This window comes from Triturus cristatus, chromosome 10 (genome assembly GCF_964204655.1).
Source record: "Triturus cristatus chromosome 10, aTriCri1.1, whole genome shotgun sequence".
In the NCBI taxonomy this organism is placed as follows: domain Eukaryota; kingdom Metazoa; phylum Chordata; class Amphibia; order Caudata; family Salamandridae; genus Triturus; species Triturus cristatus.
This window is the reverse complement of record NC_140593.1, coordinates 1,238,910,744-1,238,929,536: the sequence shown is the minus strand read 5'-3', so window position 1 is coordinate 1,238,929,536 and position 18,793 is coordinate 1,238,910,744. Positions and strand designations below refer to the sequence as shown.

At 47.6% G+C, this 18,793-nt stretch overlaps 1 protein-coding gene across 6 annotated transcripts in view; it reads right to left on the bottom strand.

Annotated features, from left to right (window-relative positions):
* IKBKG (inhibitor of nuclear factor kappa B kinase regulatory subunit gamma) overlaps positions 1 to 18,793 on the bottom strand; it is a 228,727-nt gene that overhangs the window by 104,779 nt on the left and 105,155 nt on the right. For all 6 annotated transcript variants that reach the window (XM_085629872.1, XM_085629874.1, XM_085629877.1 and 3 more), the window contains 2 exons: positions 12,775 to 12,806; positions 4,800 to 4,847 (listed from right to left, as the gene is read on the bottom strand). In XM_085629872.1, the coding sequence (XP_085485998.1) occupies positions 4,800 to 4,847; positions 12,775 to 12,806 (80 nt within the window). The remainder of the gene's footprint in view (positions 1 to 4,799; positions 4,848 to 12,774; positions 12,807 to 18,793) is intronic.

Below are 18,793 nucleotides of genomic sequence, written 5' to 3'. Positions count from 1 at the left end.
CAGCAACCTCAGAAACCCGGGAGGACCTGGCTACCTTTGAACTCTGATCCCCTGGGACTCCCGTGAGTAGAGGCTCTACTCAGAACCTACCTTTCACCCCTGGCAGCAGCCCGGAACCGCGATCCCAGCCCACTCTGCACCAGCCAAGCCTGGCCGGTGCCGGAGTGAACTAAACCCACGAGGACGACCCCACGGCGACTGTGACCCCGAGTCCGGCACCCAAGGACCCCCCTCGACAATCCTGAAGAAGCCTGCAGCCTCAGAACAGTGTGCCACCCCAACCGCGATCAACAGAGGGTAAGATTTTCCGACACCAAAAGGCACCCCTGCACCCGGCGCCCCACGGCCCTCTGTGTCCAATCCCGGGGTACCTACCTATCCTTCAACTACCCAACTTACCTCTCGAAGTGGTGGTGGCACCTGAAGAATCTTCGTCCGCGAGCTTGCAGTCTTTTTCTAAACCGGAGATTTCCCATTGAAATCAATTGAGCGCCCGAAGGCTCAAAAGCCCTCTGCACCCAGCCGCCCGAGTGGCCCTGGCAGTGAAAACTCTACACTTTCCTACTTCCCCACTTGCCCTGAGTAAGTGACCAGGAGCCCAGCTCCCACAGCCGCGTGGCTTGCCAGACAGCAGCCACCAAACAAGGCCCCCCCTATCCCTCATAGGATAACATTGGGCCTAACTCACTCTGCACCCGGCCGCCCTAGAGTCGCTGAGGGTGAACCAATTGTACCTACCTGACCCTGGGGGACCCCTGAGTCTGTGCCCAGAACTTCAACGCTGCCAGTCGAGTACTTACCCTTAAACCGCAAACTCTATTTTCCTCATAGGGTAACATTGACTGGCTTTTTCCTGAAATTTCTTCTAAGTGTGGACTTTTCAAATCTTCAAATATTCACCAAAAATCAGCCGAGTGACAAAAACGAATTTACTCACCTGCTCTTAGGTGAGCTCCCAGTGCTGGATCTTGGAGCCCAGCACTGACTCTGAAAAGTACCCACAACTATTCTTACCTTTAACTCATTTTTCTTCCATAGGAAACCATTGACTGTTTTTCTGTGAAATTTCTTCTAAGTGTTGATTTCTGCAATTTCTAAATATTCTTCAAAAATCGTATAACATCTGAAAACATAATTACTTACCTGTTTTGGATAAAGGTCCCAGTACTGAGTCTAGGCACCCAGTACTGGATTACAAAAGTAACGATAACCTACTGTACCTATAACCTGAATTTTCTTCCATAGGGAATCATTGGTTGTTTTGCTCTGAAATATTTTAAATAGATAAATATTAATTAAAAATCATTACAGTACCAAAGTCGACTTGCATCAACTGATTCTGAGAACTGACCCAAGACTGAATCTAGGATCCAGTCTTGGAACTGCAAAAGTAATCTAAAAAGTAATCTGTTGCATATAACTTGAATTTATCATTGAGCTCAATGTATTGTGTTTAGAAATAGAGTTGCCTACTGCAACTACTTGTAACCGTTTACTAAAAAGTCTATGGCATATACAAAAGTATTTTTATGAAACATCTCCTGTCGAGAAAGTATATTTTAATTCCAAGTGTTGGTTCTAAAATAAAACAAGCATATATTTTTTATATATAAACCATTGGCCTAGAGTTCAGTTATTGAGTGTGTGGAACTATTTGCTGACTGAGTGTGTACAACAAATGCTTTACACTGTCCTCTGATACTGCCTTACTGCTCGACCAGGCTACCACTTTGGAGAGTAAGGTTATATCTAACTTTAACCTCTGGTAAACCCTTGGGGTCTGTGGACTCTGTACACCCTGTACCTATTAAGGAACAGTATATACAGAGCCACTTTCTCACACCTGTGACCTACTGCATTGAGACAGATGCAACTCGGGGTTCTTCGCAGATATACCACGTCAATCTGTTGAACAAATGGGAGGGACCCTTTCCAGCACTTGAAGGCATGACAGTAGGACAAGCCCCTTTGTTTGACCAATGTATCGATCCCGATCTGCCTTCTAGTCTGAGGCAGAAATTGGTGGATGTCCTCCATCCCCTACGAGAAACTTTTTCTCTGTCCCCAGGAAAAACATCCCTGTAGGAACACTCCATCAAAACTCCTCCAGGGAAGAGTGCGTCTCAGACCATATCGGATACCCAAGGCACGTAGAAATACCATTAGAGAGGAAGTACTTCAAATGTTGCGAATGGGTATCATCGAGCCATCAGTAAGCGAATGGAGTTCGCCCATTGTCCTGGTACCGAAGCCGCATGGGTCGGTACGCTTCTGTATAGATTTCCGAGAAGTGAACAAAATCAAGAAGGATGAAAGCCGCTGAGTGCCCCTCCCTCGGAATGATATGAACACCGTTTGAGACCGCTGGAAGCGCAGTCTCACTGCCAAGAGTGGGTCTAAAACCGGACTAATAATCATCAAGTCTATTGTTTTCCTTGATAAAACATAAGTGAGTGTTTATGTACCCTTCCAGAATCTTGGTAAAAAACGTTAAGCGTGAGATGGGGCGATAACCAGCAGGAGTGTCCGCATCAAGAATGTCTTTCTGTAAGCTCAGAGTGACAAGCGCAGTTTTACAAAAAGTAGGAATCTCCCCGATACTTAATTTATTACACATCATGAAAATTACTGGAGGAAACAAGACTACCAGTGCTTTAAAAACCTTAGAAGGAGAAGGGTCAAGTGGTGATCTAGATTTAATTGTTGTAATTTTAGCAAGAACCTCCGCCATTTAAGAACCAGGATTTAAGCGGGAGAGTGACATTTTCGTGATTTCTTCCAACAGAAGTCACCAGTGTAAAGGATGATACAGTAGTGATATTTTATAATAGAAAAAGTCAAAAGCTCTGAGCAGAATACTCCTATTCCTACTGGTTACAGAAAGTATTTACAGGACACATCTGGATTTTTCCATCCAAATCTAAAGTCTGTCACGGGTAGCTTTAGAAATATGCTCTGAGGATTCTCGAGCTCCCGCAGAGGGAAAGTGGTGTCAACAAGTATGTTCAAACGACTAAACCTAGGAATGAGCTTGCAACGCATGTACATGCTTCTCTACTCAACAGAGATGACTTCTCACCCTACCACTGGACACAACATTCCTTTTTGAAAATGTACCTCTTGCGCAAATGACATCTTCAAGATTACATTTTAGCTTGTTTACCCAAATTGCCACGGGTGTAGCACGGCCCATTATTGCACCGGCTGAGGGAGGGTATTCCATTTCCAGAATTACGCAACCGATCTCTCTAGCCACTACTGTTCCCAGAAGGATACCATCTGTCTTAGTAGCCAATCTCCAGCGTCTGTGGGAAATGAATTCCTACAGCCCCAACCATACTGTCCATTTTATGTGTAGGGTGAACTGGATTCCTGGCATGCAGAGGGTCTTTCCCAGCCCCACTTGTATCAGTGGATTCTCTACGACCAGTCATCTCAGAGATATAGGTCACCAATGTCAGTTTCCACCCAGAGAATGGCTTCTATATGGCTTCTGTGATACTTTTGTACAAAAATCGGTATAAGGTGTTACAGGTGTCCTGCCCAGATATAGCAGCCAGACCCCCGCTCTAAATAATCAGCCAACGAGACTCGGAAACAATCCTCAGCTATATGATGGACTTCACGGGTGGAGTATTTTTTTGTGAGAGTGCCGTTTTGGGGTTCAACGACTTTGGCTATTTCTAGAATTTTGTGCTGGAAACTCAACAGCTGAGGCTTCAGACCACGGAGCTCTTCAGCCTTAGACCTAGAGCCAGAGTAGATGAAACAGGAATATACCGAAAGCAGCACATTTGCAACATTGGATAATGTTTTACTCCCGACTGTCTCGTTGACCGGAACAAAGAAGCATTTTTATGGTAAAAATTAGTCACGAGGTTCTCAGGGCTGACCCACGTGCAGCGTTATATGAACGTGCTGGCCATGGGGCCAATAATCAAGAAAGCGTAGTGCTTAGTGCGTAAATGATAAACAAATCCATGTCATATATAAGCCCAGAGGGTGCCACACGTTTTCTTTTCGCACCTTACTTTTAGAACAGAAGCTGTACCTCCTCCACAGTGCTGAGTGCGGCTTACTGTGTCAAGTTCGTGCTGAGTTTCTAATACCCATCACCTCCTAGAGTAAGTCTTGGCTGCTCAACTTCACAACCCACAAACAGTCACGTACCCTAAGGGTACCTGGTTCTTCCAGGGCTATCCCATTTGTGGCTGTGGGACATTGGTGGTGAACATCCACATCAGATACTGCCCTGTAACCAGGGACTGCCCAGTTAGTCAAATGAAGGCCTCAAACCTTGTGAAAACCCCATCATTTACGTTTGCTCCCATTTCCGTTTCACTCCTTCTGTTCTCCCATATTCAAGTGTTACCAACCCCCCTGCCCTCTAATTTACAAAACACTGTCCCATATTTCCTGTTCCATGCTGTTCAGTCCCAATCTCCCAAGCTCCCCTTATTTCATACTCCTCCCGGCACACTTTCCTATATTATTGTTCTCATCCTGTTCTCCACACTACAGCCATTTCTTTTTCTCTTCTTACCCATACATTTACTCCACTCTTCCCTCACACTGCCTCTCAGAACATTCTTCAGTGTACCCAGTTTCACTCACACTTTGCCCATCTCCAATGTTCCCCTCACTTTCCGTTTTTTCTTTCTACTTACAAAGCCTTCCACCGCCCTATTTCCCTGTAGGAGTCTCTGCATCACTCCCGTCACTGTCCCTCAAAACCCTTCTCCACACAATCCTATTGACCTCAGACCCTCATAAAGCAGCCATCAATGCTCACTACAGACCTTGCTTCAGCGTCCTTTAGTTTTGTTTGCAGCTCTTCCAGTGCAGCTCTAGAGATGGAGAGAAAAGGTATGAGGTGAGCTCGAGTAAGCTTTGCAAGTAGAAAAGGAATCTCAATCACGGTGCCATAGGAAGATAAAAACCACTAAACAGCGGAGGCTAAGAAGATGTGGGAACAATGTGCAAAGAGTGGCCTGGATGAGGAAGAGGGGTGCACTCTGGTGGAAAAGGGGACATGGGTGAGGTGCGGCCTGAAAAAGTGGGTGTGTGTGAGGTGGAGCCTGAAGAAGGGCACATGGCCATGTGTTGAAAATGGATAGGCGGGGTTATGGACAATGTATAATCTGGAAGAGGCAGAAAAATTAAGGAGGTGTACGGTAAGGGAGGAAACCTAGGTCAGGTGTGTGCACCATAGAGCAGGAGTAATCATGCACTAGGTGCTACTATGGATGGGAGGTGATGGACGAGGTGCACCATAGAGGATGACATAATATGGTCAAGTTGGGGCATGAATGGAAGTGGACAGTTTTGACATGCAACATGGATCAGATGACATGGGTAAAGGGCACACTGGAGAAGGAGACTTGAGGAAGGGACATGGCTAAGGTGTGGCTTTGCTGAGCGGGTGATATGGGCTAGGTGAGGCCTTGAGAAGGAGGGAAAAGGGACTAGTTGTGGCCAATAGGACCAGGGGCATGGTGGAGGTGCAGCTCAAGAAGCAGGGGAAAGGGACTAGGTGTAGTCATGAGACCAAAGGTCATGAGTGACATGCTGCCTTGAAGAGCAGAGGACAGACGAGGAGCAGCATGGATAAGGAAACATGGGTGAGAATAGTCATGGGTGATGTGTAGCCTAGATAATCAAGATACATGGGGAGACATCTGGGTGCCCGAATTCCTCCCTCGAGGAGGAGGAGGAAGAGACATGAATAAGGTGCAGCCATGGATAACGTTGTCACGTGGTCGAAGACACTCCTTGGTAAGGATAAGAGATGGTCAAGGTGAGACCTTGAGGATCAGGAGATATGGCGAGGTGTGGCACCCGCGGAGCAGGAGACCGGCGCAAGGTGCGGTCTAGCAGATGCCATGGGTAAGGTGTGACTTTGATGAGTGGGTGATGTGGGCTAGGTGAGGCCTTCAGAATCAGGGGAAAGGGACCATGGCCATGGGGGCGGTGCTGCCTTAAAGATCAGGGAACATTAGTGAGGCGCAGCATGGAAAAGAAAACATGCGTGATAAGCATCTAATGATAAGAAGGTTTCACAGGTGAGATGTACCATGGATGAAGGGAGATACTGATGCACAGTCTTGGATGGGGTGACATGGGGAGAAATCTGTGTGCCTGAAATGGTCCATGGAGGAGGAAGAGACCTGAATAAGTTGCCACCATGGATGAGGTTGTTCCATGGTTGAGAGACTTGGGTGAGGAGGGGAGATGGTTGGGCGCTGTAAAGAATGAGGTGACCAAAGACAGGGGGGCCATAGGGGCCATAAAGAAACAGAGAAAAGCAAGTTGCAGACGGTGATTTCATGTTACATAGGTGAGGGACAGTCAAGACTAAAGTGACGGCAATGGCGTGTAATGGAAGGAGGGTGATGAGGGCATCTTGAAGACAGGGATGAAGCAGCGACATAGTCAAGTTACTGCATGGTTGAGCAAGACACAGATGATGTGTAGCCATAGAGATGTGAGGTGACGCTAGCTATGAATGGGGCGATTTGAATAAGGAATATGCTACTTACCAGTAGGCATCTGTTCTTGGCATGTAGAGCTGCAGATCTGATCTACACACTATACATAAATCGCCATCTGGTGTTGGGTCCGGATGTTTGCACGTGTTTTTGTCTTGGAAAGTCTTTGGAAGTCACGAGGTCGGTGACTCCTCCTTAGGATCATAGTGCGCATGGGCATCGGCTCCATCCTCAGATTGTTTTTCGCCAACAGGGAGATGATGGAGCTTTGTAAGAAACAGGAAATATGCCCATGTATGCTGTATCTAATTAAGAGAATACTGGAACAGATAAAGGTAGCTGGGGAGGCGGGTGGGCGTGTGTAGATCTGCAGCTCTACATGCCAAGAACAGATGCATACTGGTAAATAGCATATTCCGTTTGAGGCATATGAGCTGCAGATTACACACTATGCATAGATTGTATAGCAGTATCCCGTCCTAGTTCGACTACCACTATCTGTTGCAGTAGTTTTGAATAGTGTTTTGAGTACAGCCTGGCCCACGCAAGCTTGTTGTTTTGTTTACACATCTACACAATAGTGTACGGTGTAGACCATGTAGCTGCTCTGCAGATATCGTCTAAGGGAATGTTGCCTAAAAATGCCATTGAAGCCCCTATCTTTCGTGTAGAGTGGGCTTTAGGAGGAACAGATAATGTACGTTTTGCTTTGTGGTAGCAAATTTGTATGCATTTGACAATCCACCTAGCTATCCCAGATTTGGAGATGGGGTTGCCTTTGTGTGGTGGTGAGAAAGACACGAATAATTGTTTGGTCTTACGAAAAGGTTGTGTTCTTTCTATGTAGTACAGCAGTGCTCTTTTGACGTCTAAGGTGTGAAGAGCTCTTTCTGCAACTGTTTGTGGCTGCGAGAAGAATACAGCAGCTCAACAGATTGATTGAGGTGCAAGGGAGAAATGACTTTAGGGAGGAATTTAGGATTAGTTCGGAGAACAACCTTATTATGATGCATCTGCAGAAAGGGTTCCTGAATGGTTAGTACTTGTAGTTCGCTAACTCTTCGTAGAGAAGTAATGGCTACTAGGAAAGCAGTTTTCCATGTTAAGAATTGTAGCTCACATTTATGTAGAGGTTCAAATGGAGGCCCCATTAGTCTTGTGAGAACGATGTTTAAATTCCACACAGGTGAAGGTGGCACTCTGGGGGGAATTATTCTTTTGAGTCCCTCCATATAGGCCTTTATGGCAGGTACTCTGAAAGTGATAGGCGTTGTCTATTTTGTAGATATGCTGCTATGGCAGCAAGATGCAGTCTGATAGACGTGTAGGCTAAGTTGCATCTTTGGAGGTGTAGTAAATAGCCTATGATGTGTTGGATAGACACATCTAGGGGGTCAGTGTTGTTGTTATGACAGTACATTACAAATCGTTTCCACTTGGCTGCATAGAATGCTCTAGTGGTATGCCGTCTAGCTTCTTTAAAGACGTTCATACAGTCAGGAGGAAGGTTAAGGTAACCGAATTCCAGGACTTCAGGAGCCAGATCGCTAGGTTGAGCTGAGCTGGGTCTGGGTGTTGGCTCTCTCCATGGTTCTGGGTTAGGAGGTGTGGAGGGAGGTGCAATTTTTGGTGCGGAACTACGGAGAGTTCCAGCAATGTGGTGTACCATGGTTGTCTGGCCCAAGTTGGAGCAACTAGGATGAGAGTTAGGGAGTGTTGCTGTAGTTTGCGCACCACTAGTGGAATGAGTGGGAGACGCGGAAAAGCGTACGCAAATCTGCCTGACCAGTTCATCCATACCGCATTGCCTTTGGACAATGGGTGAGGATACCTGGCGGCGAAGTTTGGGCATTTGGCGTTTTCTTGGATGGCGAAGAGGTCTATCTGTGGTTGCCCCCACATCTGAAAAAACGGTTGAAGAACTTGCGGATGAAGTTCCCACTCGTGGATCTGTTGTGTTTGACGGCTCAACAGATCGGCTATTGAGTTTTGGACTCCTGGGACATGTTTGGCTAGGAGAAACATGTTCTGAGGTATAGCCTATCTCCATATGTTCTGTGCTAGCTGAGAGAGCTGCAGAGAGTGTGTCCCGCCTTGTTTCTGTATGTAGTACATGGCTGTCATGTTGTCCTTGCGGACTAGGACAGTCTTGTTCGATATTTGTTTTTGGAATGCTTTTAAGGCTAGGAATATGGCCAGTAATTCCAGGTGATTGATGTGGAATAACTTTTGTTGCGGTTTCCACCTGCCCTGCATGGTGTGATGTAGTAGGTGAGCTCCCCAGCCGGAGAGCAATGCGTCCGCAGTCAGAACTATTTGAGGAATCGGCTCTAGGAACGGTCGCCCTTTGGAAAGGTTCTTGGTGTTCCACCACTGCAGAGAGCGGTGAGTACGAGTGTCCACCAACACCAGATCTGTTAGCTGACCTTGAGCCTGGTTCCATTGGCGTGCTAAGCACTCCTGGAGAGGACACATCTGGAGTCTGGCATGAGGCACTATGAATATGCAAGAGGCCATCATCCCTATGAGCTGCATGAACACTCGAGCTGGAAGAGAGTGTTGCGGTTAGAATTTGGTGAGAAGAGCTTGTATGCTTGCTATCCTGGCGGGACTGGGATAGGCCAGCGCCCTTGAGGTGTCTATTGTGGCACCGAGGTATTGTTTCATGTGGGACGGTTGCAGCTGGGACTTGGCGTGGTTTATTGTGAACCCCAGGTCGTGAAGTTGTTGAATAGTGGTGCGAGTATGTTGTACACACTGGTTGTATGAGCTGGCGTTTATGAGCCAGTCATCTAGCTATGGGAAGACGTGGATGTGCTGTCTTCTTAGGTGTGCTGCCACCACTGCTAAGCACTTGGTAAACACTTGTGGTGCTGTGGTGATTCCGAAAGGGAGTACTTTGAATTGATAGTGCTGACCGTCCACTACGAATCTGAGATATTTTCTGTGAGCGCTGTGAATGGGAATGTGGAAATGGGCATGCTTGAGGTCTAGGGTAGTAAGGAAGTTGCCCTGTGAAAGCAGAGGAAGGACCTGCTGAAGTGTGACCATGTGGAAATGGTCTGAGTGTATGTATAGGTTTAGGGGTCTGAGGTCTAAAATAGGCCTTAGAGAGCAGTCCTTTTTTGGTATGAGAAAATAGAGGGAGTAAACTCCCTTGTTTTGTTGGTGCAGGGGAACTGGTTCTATTGCACATTTTTGTAGGAGGGAGATTTTCTCCTGCTTTTGCAGTAACCGATTTTTTTGTGACATTGGACGCTGTTTGGGTGGTATGGTTGGAGGGGTAGATGTTAGTTCGAGACAGTAGCCTGATTGAATTATCTGTTGCACCCACCTGTCTGAAGTGATGTTTGCCCACGCAGGGAGGAATTGGTGGAGTCTTCCCCTGACTGGAGTGGAATGGTCTGGGGGAAGTGGAGGGAAGTCATGGGGTGGGGGTGAAGGCAGAGCGGGAGTTGTTGTTTTTGCCTAGGCCTTTGCTGTTATTCCCCCTGTAACCACCCCTTTGGTAACCCCTAGTAAAGGTGGATTGGGTGGGAGCCTTGTAAGAAGTGGAGGGGCTATCTGAGGAGTAGCCTCTGAAGGATGAGCGACGAAAGGACCGTCTGGGAGCTTGCAACTGCAAGGCTCCCATAGATTTGGCTGCGTCTGTATCCTTTTTCATTTTCTCAAGTGATACGTCCACATTGGGGCCAAATAGGTGTTGCTCATCAAATGGCTGATTGAGTATGGAACTCCTGGACTTCAGATTTGAATCCTGAAATGCGTAGCCAGGCATGCCTACGTAAAAGGACACTGGTGTTTATTGCCCTTGAGGCGGTATCTGCCACATCTAAGGCACAACGGATGGAGGTATTAGTGATGGTTTTACCTTCCTGTATGAGTTCATTGGCCCTGTTTTTATACCTGTCAGGGAGGTGCTGCATTATGGACTCAAGTTCATCATAATGTGCCCTGTCATACCTAGCTAACAGCGCTTGGGTATTAGCAATGCGCCGTAGGTTTGCTGCCTGTGACGCTGTGCGTTTGCCAGAGGCGGCCAGGAGTTTAGATTCCTTATATGGTGGTGGTGCGTCACCTGATGTTTGGGAATTGTCTCTCTTCCTTGCATTAGAGACTACCAAGGAGTCTAGTAGTGCGGGGCCTTTAATGTATGCTGGATCAGTAGGGGCAGCCTTATACTTTTTTTCTATTCTCGGGTTGATGACTCTAGCCCTGACTGGGTCTTTAAAGATCTCTGGTGCATGCTTAATGACCCCTTTAAGCATGGGTAAAATTGAGGTGGACCTTTGTGTGGTGTCGAAAGTGTCCATGAGAAAATCTTCCTCTACTGGGTCTGTATGAAGGGCAACCCCTTGGTACTGGGCAGCTCTGTGAAGGAGCTGGTTGAAGCCAATATTGTCCTCTGGAGGGGAAGGCCTGGAGGGATAAATGTAATCTTGTGGGGTGTAAGGGACGTCTGGGACACTGTAATCATCCCAGGGGTCTGGGGAGCCAATAGGGGTAGGGTCCCCTAGGGGTTGATCGTCCCCACCTCCCCATGCATCATCTGAGGTGTTATCATCATCATCTACTGGGGTAGGTGATGGTGTAGGAGAGCGGTGTGGTGGGGGAGGAGGAGGAGAAGGGATCCTTAATGGAGAGGTAGCAAAGTCTTTCTTTTTCGGTGGTGGAGCCGGTGACGGCGTATCTAGGGGTCTTTTCTTGATGCTAAGCATTAAGTGACCAGTCTTAGGATCCTTCACAAGAGTCTTTTGGGTAGGATCTGGTCAAAACAGTTCTTCTGTGGGAGGCAGATCCTTTGGAGTCGACGGCTTCGATGCTGTAAGCTTTTTCGGCGCCGACACGGTAGCGGTTCTAGGTTTGGAACCGTGCAGTTTTGCAGTGTCTTTGTCCGATGGAACCTGTTGTTGTTCTTTCGGTTCTGAGGTCTTTGTCTTGGAAGAATGGGAGTCGGGCCCTTTGGTGGTCGTTTTTTGCTCGGCTCGGAGGGTGTGGTCGGTGCCGAGGAACCGGTGCTAGCCCTCGACGCAGAGTGCTTAGATGTCGAAGCAGCGGTCGGCGTGGATGAGGAAGAGGACGTCTTCTTTTTCGGTGCCTGAGTGTCTCAGTGTGCACCTGGGCGTGAAGGTGGTACCGAATCCTTTTTTGATGGTGTCGAGGGGGGGTTTGTGTCGGGGTCGACGTCTGTACTCACGGTCCTCTGAGCTGGAGTGATGTCCTCGACGTCGGAGTCATCTGCTTCGGAGGCGCTGATGCCTTTTTCGACCCGACCTTGCTCCGGAACATCGACGCCGTCTTGGAAGAGGTCGTCTGGGATCGAAGATGACGAGCAAGCCATTGCTCTTCTAGCTCGTCGGTCCCGGATCGTCTTCTTGGATCGGAAGGAGGTGCAAGCTGGACAGTCTCTGGCCTTGTGCTCCGGTGAGAGGTAGAGGTTACACATCTCATGCAGGTCGGTGTGGGGAAACTTCGACCCACATCGAGGACACTTTTTAAATGGCGTCCTTTCCATGAGCGGGAGATGAGGCCCAGGTAGGCCCGAAGGCCTTCGTCGATGACCGGAATCGAACACTTCGAAGTTGAAGGGTCGCGTGGATTGGGAAAACGGGATCGAAACAATACCATCGAGAAGGGAAGGATTGCGCGTCGAAAGAGAAAACCGTTAACGGTTCCGAACTGGAGCGCGAGAACACATCCGACCTCGATGGCGGATAAAAACAATCTGAGGATGGAGCCGAAGCTCATGCGCACTATGATCTAAAGAAGGAGTCACATACCTTGTGACAAAGAATTTCTAAGACAAAAACAAGTGCAAACATCCGGGCCCAACACCAGATGGCGATCTATGCATAGTGTGTAATCTGCAGCTCATATGCCTCGAACAGTACATTATAGTGGAGTAATTGGTCTGGTTGAAGATATTTGTGAAAGAGAAGGTGTTCTGGGTGAGGTACGCTTTAAAGCAAGATGGGACACAGGCGAGGTACTTTGGAGGGGACAAGTGAAAGGTGAATTCTGAAAGAGATGGTTGAGGTGAGGCCGAAAGAAAGAGTTGGCCACGTGAGCTTATCTGGAAGAGGTGGAACCATTGATGATGCGACAACAAGGCAGAGAAATGCTCTAAGTGAGATGACGACAAACGAAGTGCGCTGTATGGGAAGGTGTGGCCTTGCCTGATTATAAAGGTGGATAAGGTAAGGTGAGACACGTTGGAGGCGGAGACGAAATGGTTAGTTCCATAGTGGAAGAGTAGGTGGTCACAGATCAGTAAATGGAGTCTCACCTGTCGCCCACACACTCCAGACCGTTGGCATTCTGCAGAAAGAAAGTGAAATGGTTACTAAACAATTCTTTGTCTGTGGTAAACGGCAAAGCAAGGTGAGGGAATCTCTGAAACTACTGATGGGAATGCAAGGAAATCCTTCGCTAACAACGGCAATGCCCACAATAGCACATATGTGCACAGTTGTTTTTCTTATTGCATCAACAAAGAGATAAAGCGAGATATAGGGCGTTTATGTTGGTTTACATTATAGGTTTTGACAACACCCCTTAAAACCGGAAAATTACCAAAGAAACAGAGTGAGACAGCGCGAGAGAGGCGAGGTGACGAGCAGGCTGACCATATGTGGAACACCAGCTCAAAGCACCAGAACAGTGGAAAACCTGGCAAGCACAGAACTTTATGCAGGCACCATAAACGCACAGTGCCCAGAGAAAGGCAAAACTTGAAAGCACCCTCACTTTGTCCATTCATGTGCCTTAGACTGCTCAGGTAGGTAGTTGACCCCTACAATGGGACCACAACAAAGAAAGTGCAAAACATCACTCTGCCCTCTGTCCACAAACATGCAAGGGCAACCAGTCCAGCAACGCCATCTACACGATATCTCCTACGCCACATCCCACCGTGTCACTGCGCCGCTTTCTGTTCTCGGTGTAGGGGAAACTCACCAAGCTGTCCTCACCAACACAAAACACTGTGGCTAATGGAGATTTTGATTCTTCAGGACAGAGGTGAAAGCAAGATGCCATTACAAAACACACACACGTTTATGTGAAGTGTGTATACACAAACACACACACTCTGCTCTCCCAGACCCCCAATCAAGCACCTTCCTGGAAGTATTCCTGAGCATAAGCGGACGGTCCTCGAGAAGCCGCACTGGAGCTCACTGGAAAAAGCTCGACAGGAGTGTTTGAACCGCCTTTCTAGCGCTTACCGTGCAAGTGTTATATTCAGGTCAGTCCCCAGCCCTAAAAGACCAGATTCACTATTGGGATCACCTACTGCGCTGGGTGCCTCTGATCACTTGAGGAGATTACCAGGTGGGCTGTCAACTGCTAGTGGGATTCCAGTTAATTACAACTCTTAAACTGTGTCTCTCATTGATGTTTACATATTTGGAGCAAAACCTTTCAGTCTGCATCACCCCTCTTTTTAGGAGTGACACCTTCTATTTCATCCGTTTGGTAGCTCCGCTGTACCCACACACAGAGCTGGGTCCAGCGTCAATGCACCTGGATCCTTTCTACTCTGCTGAGACCCCTCTGTGTGGTTTTAGCTCACACTATGAACTACAGACTCAAGGGCCTCGGAAGCTACAAGAATCTACCCGCACCAAGCATCCAGGACATCAGGAGCCCTAGCACCAGTGTTAATAGAATGTGGAGAAGTGTGGCTCAATGGTTAGAGCGGCAGACCCGGATGCAGAGGTCTGGCCCGGGACCAGGGTTCAATTCCCGCCACGGCGGCTCTTGGATTCAATTTCCCCGGACCTGATAATTCTCGCCTCGGTACCTATTCTAATCATGGGTCCCACTGTGCAACTCTGGGCAATAGCTTGCTTAATCTCCACAACGGCCCCCCACAGCGCTAGGATGCCTGGCTTCACCTTGGGGGTGCCCAGGAGTGGACATCTCACAGGAAAACCAGGAAGGGTTCCACAGCGGTATGAATACAGCGCTACGAGACCTCTGGGTAGAAGTGCGCTATACAAGTACAAATACATTTACATTATCGAGGACAAAGTATGGGACACATCTCAGCCTGCAGCCTGCTGGCCACTGCTGCATTTTGCATCTTTCTTTTAACTGTCCTTACCTTTTAATAAAGTTATTTACTTTTTCTAAAGCAAAGTACCGTCTGAACAACGCATTTTAGTGAATCTGAGTTTTTAACCTCCCCCATTCGCTACAGTCATCCTTAACTGCTCGACTTCACTGTCAACTGCAAAACAGGAGTCTCTTGGCCTATCGCGGTCTGGGGGCAGTGGTGGTAAGGGAAATGCTACTTACCAGTATGCATCTGTTCTTGGCATGTAGAGCTGCAGATCTACACACTATGCATAGATCGCCATCTGGTGTTGGGTCCGGATGTTTGCACTTGTTTTTGTCCTGGAAAGTCTTTGGAAGTCACGAGGTCGGTGACTCCTCCTTAGGATCATAGTGCGCATGGGCATCGGCTCCATCCTCAGATTGTTTTTCGCCAGCGGGAAAATGATGGGAGCTTTGTAAGAAACAGGAAGATGCCCTTCTATGCTGTATCTAAATAAGATAAACTGGAACAGATGAAGGAGGCCGGGGAGGCGGGTGGGTGTGTGTAGATCTGCAGCTCTAGGCAAGGCAAGAACAGATGCATACTGGTAAGTAGCATTTCCCGTTCGAGGCATATGAGGTGCAGATCACACACTTAGCATACATTGTATAGCAGTCCCCCTCCTTAGCGGCGGCCACCAGTATCTGTTGCAGTAGTTTGAAATAGTGTTTAGAGTACAGCCTGGCCCACACTAGCTTGTTGTTTTGATTGCACATCTACACAATAGTGTTTTGTGAACGTGTGTGGTGTAGACCATGTAGCTGCTCTGCAGATGTCATCTAAGGGAATGTTCCCTAAAAATGCCATAGAAGCCCCTATTTTTCTTGTAGAGTGGGCTCTAGGAGGAACAGTTAAAGTACGTTTTGCTGTGTGATAGCAAATTTGCATGCATTTAACAATCCATCTGGCTATCCCAGACTTTGATATGGAATTGCCTTTGTGTGGTGGTGAGAAAGAAATAAAAAGTTGTTTAGTTTTTCGAAAAGGTTGTGTTCTCTCAATGTAATAGAGCAATGCTCTTATAACATCTAAAGTATATAGAACTCTTTCTGCGACTGTGTGTGGTTGCGAGAAGAATACGGGCAACTCCACAGATTGATTGAGGTGGAAGGGAGAAATGACTTTAGGGAGGAATTTAGGATTAGTTCGGAGAACAACCTTATTGGGATGGATTTGTAAGAAGGGTTCCTGAATAGTTAACGCTTGCAGTTCACTAACTCTTCTTAGAGAAGTAATGGCCACTAGGAAAGCAACCTTCCATGTTAAGAATTGTAGCTCACATTTATGTAGAGGTTCAAAGGGAGGCCCCATTATTCTTGAGAGAACGATGTTTAAATTCCACACAGGTGAGGGAGGAACTCTGGGAGGAATTATCCTCTTGAGTCCTTCCATAAAGGCTTTGATGGCGGGTACTCTAAATAGTGATAAATGTTGTCTATTTTGTAGATATGCTGCTATAGCAGCAAGGTGTAGCCGAATAAACGTATAGGCTATGTTGCACCTTTCTAGGTGTAGTAGGTAGATTATGATGTGTTGGATAGGCACATCTAGGGGATTGATGTTATTGTTATGATAATATATCACAAATCGTTTCCACTTGGCTGCGTAGCAGGCTCTAGTGGTAGGGCGTCTAGCTTCCTTAATGAGGTTCATACAGTCAGGAGGAAGGTTAAGGTAACCGAATTCTAAAATTTCAGGAGCCAGATCGCAAGGTTGAGCTGAACTGGGTCCGGGTGTCTGATCTCTCCATGGTTCTGGGTTAAGAGGCGTGGTGAGAGGTGTAATCTTTGGTGCGGAACAACGGACAGTTTCAGTAATGTGGTGTACCACGGTTGTCTGGCCCAAGTTGGAGGAACTAGAATGAGAGTCAGTGAGCGTTGCCGTAGTTTGCGTACCACCAGTGGTATGAGTGGGAGAGGCGGAAAGGCGTATGCAAATCTGCCTAACCAGTTCATCCATATCGCATTGCCTTTGGCCAATGGGTGTGGGTATCTGGTGGCGAAGCTTGGGCATTTGGCGTCTTCGTGCGTGGCGAAGAGGTCTATCTGTGGTTGCCCCCACATTTGAAAGAATGGTTGAAGAACTTGTGGATGAAGTTCCCACTCGTGGATCTGTTGCGTTTGACGACTTAACAGATCGGCTATGGGACATGTTGGGCTAGGAGAAAAATGTTCTGAGGTATAGCCTATCTCCATATGTTCTATTCTAGCTGAGAAAGCTGCAGAGTGTGTCCCCCACCTTGTTTCTGTATGTAGTACATGGCTGTCATGTTGCCCGTGCGGACTAGGACAGTCTTGTTCGATATTTGTTTTTGGAATGCTTTTAAGGCTAGGAATATGGCCAGTAATTCCAGGTGATTGATGTGGAATAACTATTGTGGAGGTGTCCACCTGCCCTGCATGGTGTGATGTAATAGGTGTGCTCCCCAGCCGGAGAGCGATGCGTCCGCTGTCATGACAATTTGAGGAACTGGCTCTAGGAACGGTCGCCCTTTGGAAAGGTTTTTGGTGTTCCACCACTGCAGAGAGCGATGAGTGCGACCATCTACCAACACCAGATCTGTTAGCTGACCTTGAGCCTGGTTCCATTGGCGTGCTAAGCATTCCTGTAAGGGGCGCATCTGGAGTCTTTCGTGAGGCACTATGAATATGCAAGAGGCCATCATCCCTATGAGCTGCATGAACACTCGAGCTGGAAGAGAGTGATGCGGCTGAAATTTGGTGAGGAGAGCGAGAATGCTTGCTATCCTGGCTGGACTGGGATAGGCTAGCACTTTTGAAGCATTTATTGTGGCTCCGAGGTACTGTTGTGTGTGAGAGGGTTGCAGATGAGACTTGGTGTGGTTTATTGTGAAACCCATGTCGTGGAGTAATTGGATAGTCGCGGGAGTGTGATAAACACACTGGTTGTACGAGCTGGCTTTTATGAGCCAGTCGTCGAGGTATGGGAAGAGGTGAATGTGTTGTCTTCTTAGATGGGCTGCGACTACCGCTAGGCACTTTGTGAATACCAGTTGTGCTGTTGTGACTCCGAAAGGGAGTACTTTGAATTGATAGTGCTGCCCGTCCACTACAATCCTGAGATATTTTCTGTGAGCTGTGTGAATGGGAATATGGAAATATGGAAATAGGCGTCCTTGCGATCTAAGGTAGCCAGGAAGTCGTCCTGTGAAAGTAGAGGGAGGACCTGCTGAAGTGTGACCATGTGGAAATGGTCTGATTGTATGTACAGGTTTAGTGGCCTGAGGTCTAGAATAGGTCTCAGCGAGCCGTCCTTCTTTGGTATGAGAAAATACAGGGAGTAAACTCCTGTGTTTTGTTGATGCAGGGGAACCAGTTCTATTGCACTTTTTTGTAGTAAGGAAATTACCTCTTGTTTCAGGAGTGACAAATGTTCTGTTGACATTGGATGCTGTTTGGGTGGAATGTTTGGGGGGGGTAGAGGTAAGTTCGAGACAGTAACCTGATTGCACTATTTGTCGCACCCACCTGTCTGTGGTGATGTTGGTCCAGACAGGAAGGAACTGTTGTAGTCTTCCCCCGACCAGAGTGGAATGGTCCGGGGGAAGTGGAAGGAAGTCATTGGGCAGGGGTGGAAGCAGAGCGGGTGTTGTTAGTCTTGCCTCTGCCCTGGTTATTGTTGCCTCTGTATCCTCCTCTCTGATAACCTCTGGTGAAGGTGGTTTGGGTGGGAGCCTTGTAAGAGGTGGAAGGGTTGTCTGATGAGTAGCCCCTGGAGTTGCCCTTGTAGGATGAGCGACAAAAAGAACGTCTGGGAGCTTGCAATTGCAAGGCTCCCATTGATTTGGCTGTGTCTGTGTCCTTTTTAATCTTTTCAAGGGATGCGTCAACATTAGGGCCAAAAAGGTGTTGTTGGTCAAATGGTTGGTTGAGGATAGAGCTTTGCACCTCAGGTTTAAAACCGGAAATGCGTAGCCACGTGTACCTGCGGAGAAGGACACTTGTGTTTACTGCTCTGGATGCTGTATCTGCCACATCGAGAGTGCACCGGATGGAGGTGTTGGTGATAATTTTACCCTCCTGTATGAGGTCATTTGTATTTGTCCGGGAGGTGTTGTAGTAGGGACTCCAACTCATCATAGTGAGCCCTATTGTATCTGGCTAACAGGGCCTGAGTGTTTGCGATGCGCCAAATGTTAGCTGCCTGTGATGCTGTTCTTTTGCCAGAGGCGTCCAGGAGTTTA